General features: G+C 40.0%; 1 protein-coding gene across 1 annotated transcript in view; it reads left to right on the top strand.

Moving 5' to 3' along the window:
- The first annotated feature begins 317 nt into the window (after positions 1-317).
- rims4 (regulating synaptic membrane exocytosis 4) overlaps positions 318-6000 on the top strand; it is a 36515-nt gene continuing 30832 nt past the window's right edge. The window contains exon 1 of the mRNA XM_028003175.1: positions 318-1495. Coding sequence (XP_027858976.1) covers positions 1399-1495 — 97 coding nt within the window. The 5' untranslated portion in view covers positions 318-1398. The remainder of the gene's footprint in view (positions 1496-6000) is intronic.

Below are 6000 nucleotides of genomic sequence, written 5' to 3'. Positions count from 1 at the left end.
TGTCCTCTCTGCCCCTTACAGCTAATTGAATGTCCCTTTCCACCGTCTCTACATCCTGAGTCAGGAGGTTGTGTTGCTGCTTTTGTGCTCATTGTATCTGTGTTGTAATGCATGTTTTAAATATCTTTGCTGAAAAAAATGTTTGATCAGTTAAAGGAGGCAGTGGAGAGACAATGTAAACTTGCACTGCCCTTCACCGCCTTGATTTCCTCTTAGCCACACCTATGTTCCCTCATCCATGTTTTGATTGGTCCAGCTGCCAGCAGCAGTCTGCTAGCTCTCCCTCCTCCATCCCTCTCTCCTCCATCCTCCCTCCCTCTCTGTCTCTGCCGCTCACCAGTGAATGAGTCCGCTCAGAGTCTCGCCGTTCCGTAGCGCAGCCTCTTCCTCTCTTTCTCTTCTACCGTTCTCTCTGTCCTTCCCTGCCTTTGGAGCAGACAGAGGAGCATCGGCACGGCAGCGGAGCCACACAGGAGCAACGGAGAAGCCTGGAAGCAAACGAGCTTCTGAACATTTCCAACATCAACAGATGCATCCAATGTGAAACAGTTCCAAAGGCAGACCGAAGCAACAGATTGCTCTTTAGGTGCAACTGTTGCTGAAACTGACGGTGGCCCACCTGATCTGAGACGAAGCTGGCATCTGCGGATTTGGGAAGACAATTTCTCTGAATGAAAGAAAAGCACTGACTCTGCCCAAAGCAGGAGGAACCAGCACTGCTAGGCACCGAGAAGAGAGGTATTTGATTCATTTGGGAAAGCAAGACGGTTCATGCAGGGCGTGAACATCACCTTTACCACCCCGTCGTTCACCCTTTTGCAGAAACCAAAGGTAACAAGTCATTTGGATGTTCAAAATAGATGGAGGATGTTAGTTCCGAGGTAAGCTGTGAATCGAGAAGAGCAACATCAAGTCTAATCGGTGCAAAGATGCAGGTAAGAGCCACCAAGTGACGGCAGTAAATCCAGCAGGAAATGACTTCTGAAGACCACAGAGGGTAAAAGAGCAGGATGTATACAAGTACCTACTGAAGAACGAAACCAGGGAGACTCGCAATGACTGGCAGATGTTCTTCTCCAACAAAAACTGTATGAACACGAAGAAAGAAAACATTCGTATCTCGCTTCACTACTTTCTTTTTTCTAGGATGTTTTGCACCTGTGGAGCTTGCTTCTTTAAAAGCATTCAAGCCTTTCCTCCTCCATAACTTTTGCTGCAGCTAAATCTGCACCGATTGAAGTTGGCGTTGTTGTTCCGACTCTTCTTTTCGGGGTGAAGCGGATCTGCCGTGGGGGCAGCTGACAGCCATCCAAGACGCCGCGAGCCGTACTCCGCGTGAAGAATGCCCAGCCGCGCTTGGCCAAGCCGGCTGACCCGGGCCCGACGGCGGGCCTATACATGGAGAGATCGCAGAGCCGCATCAGCCTCTCAGCGTCCTTTGAGGCCCTCGCGATCTACTTCCCCTGTATGAACTCCTTTGACGAGGACGATGGCGGTAAGTTGGCATGAACACACACAGCAGGCTTGTTGCAAAAAGCAATTTGTCAATTAATCAATTAAGAATTTAAAATGAACTCAATAATTTCCATTTGCACGAGTTATTTTTACTCTTTTTCTACCAAAAGCTGGATGATAAAAGTCTTCAGTCTGGTGTTTTGGTTGCCATTTTTTGAAGGTCAATTTTGTCCTTCTAAAAATTTGTTTGTTTATTTAAAATGTCTTTCTCTTTGGGCTTTGAGTATGTGTTCTTGCATCATTGTGCCTTTACCATTAAATTACTTGAAAACGGTCTCAAAGCAACAATATTATCGTTTATCGCGATAACTTCTGGGACGATTTATGCCCAGAAGTAAATCATCTTCTGAGGATAAGCAAAGTATCACCTTTGTTGTAATATTTCTCAATCCATTCAGCTTGTTGTTGACCTGACTGTTTTCACAGTTCTGATGTTTTTAAATGACATTTTAATTCCAATATTGGATCAGCATTTTTAAAGGACTTTGGTTTACATTAAAAATGCAAGTTTAGAAGTGGAGCTAAAATCTTCAGCTAATGAAAGGATTATACCTGAATCTATCATTTATCCACAGTAAAAAGTAAACACCAGTTTTTGTGCCTCCAGCTGCAGGTAAAGATGATGAACCGTTTTGGATTTCACAGTATCAAACAAAAAGAAGCTTAGATGAACTAACTAGTTGTTTCCTAAACTGAATGATCCATTTTCATGTCTTGGGTTTAGTTGACCACTTTCTGAAAACAGACATTCATTTTTACAATCAGATGATTCTACTTTAGTGACAGACATTCTGTTAAAATCGAGACATTTTGGATAAGTTTAGAGGAAGAGGAGGAGCCTGTTGGTGGATGAGTTTATGATGATGTAATGCTTTTTGATCTGGACTGGTATTATTGCTGAATTTTATTACTCCTGGTTTGTCGTCACACTAATCGGGTCTGGAAAACAGCAGTAGTAGATAATCTTTTTGATGCAGTCTCATGTGAGAGATGAAGAAAGATTTTTACTTGGATGTGGTTCCAGTGGCATTTAGAGTAAAGTTTGAAATGTATTCTGCACATTATTCAAGACTGGAACATAATGAAATGAAATGGTGAAATATCAGTACCATACCAATAACAGGTTATAATAACAACATCAAATGGTACAGAAAAGCGCAGAACAATTCGCACCCTTTGAACATGTTTTGCTACATTACAACAACTTTATTTATTTTATTGGGATTTTATGTGATAGGCTCAGAAAGTTGTGCATCATTTAGAAAGTGGAAGGAAAATGACTCATGGTTTAATTTTTTTCACAAATGAATAACTGAAGAGTGTGGTGTGCTTTTTCACTCTGATTCCCTGAGTCAATGCTTTTCGTCTGTTTGCATGTTGCAAAACCAGGACAAATCACCTAAAAAACAGTTTTTACCCGATGGCAATCATGGCACTAAATTCAAAGGCATAAGAACTTCTGCTCTTGACACCACTTTGTTAAAAATGTCAATTCTGTTGCGACACCTCCAGGCGCTGCAACCATCTTATGATGTCTCTTTATTTCTCATTTTGTACCATTTATTTCTTTATCTTTGTATATTATGTATATACACATAACCTGCATCTTAACTCAAGTCGAGCAAATCTCAATCTCATTGTAATCTGTTGATGGCAATGACAAATAAATCTTATCTTATGTGAATGTGAGATGAAAACTCAGCAAAAACTGATTTTTTTCTTTTTTACAAATTGTTTTCAAATCATTTGCATAGGCTTCATAGTTTTGCCATTATGATAAAAACAAGGTACACGTTCTGGAAATCTTGAGGATTAAAGGTATAAATATTATAACCTGACCCTGCAGCGTCTCTCATGCCTGTGTAAGCGCTGCTTTTTGCTTCCGCAGCGTTTCTCAATCCGGCGCTGAGCGCTGCAGCCGAGCAGCTGATGCGTTGCGTGTGCAGAATGTCATGATATTTATTATGGCTGCCATGTTAATCTCTGTCCCAGTGCTGCAACAACAAGCCGTGTAATGTTTCTGGGTGGTTCCTACTTTAAAGTGGCCGTCAGAACATTTTCTCGTGTTAACATCTTAGTCGTTTTGATCACGTTTTCTTCTGTCCTGTTGCCTTTAGAGGTCACCAGCAGACCAACCATCCCAGACACACTGCTCCACCAACCCTCTGCTTATCGTGCTTCACCACATCCACAAGCCTCCCTGGTCTCTGCCGCTCCTCCTTGGCAGCCATGCATCCACCATCACTTATCTAACATGCTTCTCCTTTGCACATCTAAGCTAAGACTAGTTGTCTCTAAACAGCTCCATTTGATTCTTTGATTCAGTTATTTCCATTGTGGTCACTCCCAAAATCAGAACATCTTATTCTTTGCCTCCAAACCAGATTATAGTAAATCTCACTACTGTCATGTAAACCTTTTCTTTCATTCTTCCACAGACTTATCTCCTTCACATGACGATTCTTTTCTTGCTTTCATTGACTTTCCTCCTTCATGTTTCCAGAGAGTTCACTCTGTTTCCGGAGCTCCCTGCTGGTTCTTAGTTTGATACTTTAGATCATTGCAACCACAGATAATGAACAGGTACAAATGGTCAAACTGGATTAATATTGATCAGAGAAGAACATTTAAACTGTAGATATTACCTGGCAACATTGGTGAAATCAGTGCAGTTGACAAACTCAGTGATCCTCTCAATCCTTTGGAAGGTCATCTTCTGGTGCCGATTCTGCAGAACTTCAGCGCAGGAGTCCATGCAGCCAGAGGGGAAATCATTCCTCATCCTGCTTCGTTTGGCAGACATGGACTTATAAAAAAGATACTGAACACCAAAAAGGTGACTGGAAATAACTTGTAACAAATAAAATATGAAGATCAATTCAGATTTCTTTTCGTCTGTATGAACACTAAATCTATAAAAGATATTTCAATTTCTTTGAGCCCATTTTCTGCACTCTTGATTTGGATCAAATTAATAATTTGGCAGAATCTGGTAATTTCTCAAAGTGCTTAGAAATCAGAACAATTAAATCATAATGTGCTTTTAAGATTAAGCAAACCGTAATCTGTGCGTAATCAACATGAATAGTAATTTAATGGATGACGAAATGCAAGATGGGTGTTTATAAAAATAAGTTCATATTTCTACTCTCTCCTTAGAACATATTAATACACTTTACTACTGTTCTTCTTTTGCTTTTTTGATGCTTTTGTTTTCAATTTATTTTGTTTGAATATAGCTTTGTTAATTCTTTTATTACACTACGTTCAATAAAGTCAAACCAAACTGAATTAATGTTTTTACATGTTTGTTTTTTTTACAGATATGTCTCGTTTTTATTTTTAATATAAATATTTACTGTAAATGACACTATTTTACGAATTCTGTCGTAAATCATCAGCTACATCTCCTGTCGTGCATGTTGATTTTTTTTTAATCCTTCCATCAGATGAAGATTAGCCTCATTGGGTAAATCTGGCATATTTATGTGTATATTAATAATTGATTAATTTACACTGTCCACTTCATGAAATAAATAAAATTCATAGCAACTTTTTACAACCTTTAAAAAATTTTATACCTTGATACTGGTAACCTACTGAAGCCCAGTTTACAAGTGTATTTTTAAACTAACAAAGCAGAGACACACAGATGGTGTAAGAAAAAAAAAACTGATCAGGTCATTACCAAATAAGGTTTATTTTCATTGATTAAAATAAAAACAATGCTGAGCGTTTTGTTTGTGGAGTTTTGCTTTTTGCAGGTTTTATTATCAAGTCTGGACACAGATTGTGAAAACGGGACTTTATGTGCTCAGATACACAGATGATGCTCAGCAGCTACACACAGATTTGACAGAAGTGTATGAGGTAATCAGAGCGAAGCGGCAGGCCGTGGTTTGTGGCTCTCAGACTAATTAAATGCTAATATGGTTGCTGATTGTGGCTGACTGCAGCTAAATAGAGGCCTGATTGCAGGTTAATTCTCGCTCTCCGCCTCTCTGTCTCAGCGTCTCTCTGTCAGACTTTCATTCTCTCCGAGTCATTTGCCCTCCATGATTTGAAAACCCGGTTTGCAGGTTAATTCTGTCCTTCCTTCACAAATTGCCTTTTAATTGCTTTACCACTTGTTTTCTCTCCACTCCCATTGCTCTCCCTGGTCCCGTTCACGCCTGCGTTTGCACCCGTCTGCTGCAGTATTCATAAAGTTGGGATGAGTTGAGAATCGGTTTTAAAGCTTCAGACAGGAAATGAGATCAAGCACCTCTGAAGGGAGCGCAGCCAGGTTGTGGCTACATCTTAGCAAGATGTACGAGGATGAAACTTTGACTATAAATAAATGATCAACTGCTGGTTTGTGCACTGCTACTTTGAAACCCACATTTATTCATACTGTCTGTGAGATTTCTAAACGATCCCCTGTGTTAGAGTCCGGCTCTATGGCAGATTAATTTAACTTATGCAGCATTTCCAGTTTAACTTAGG

This window comes from Xiphophorus couchianus, chromosome 20 (genome assembly GCF_001444195.1).
Source record: "Xiphophorus couchianus chromosome 20, X_couchianus-1.0, whole genome shotgun sequence".
In the NCBI taxonomy this organism is placed as follows: domain Eukaryota; kingdom Metazoa; phylum Chordata; class Actinopteri; order Cyprinodontiformes; family Poeciliidae; genus Xiphophorus; species Xiphophorus couchianus.
This window is presented reverse-complemented; position numbering and strand designations above follow the sequence as displayed.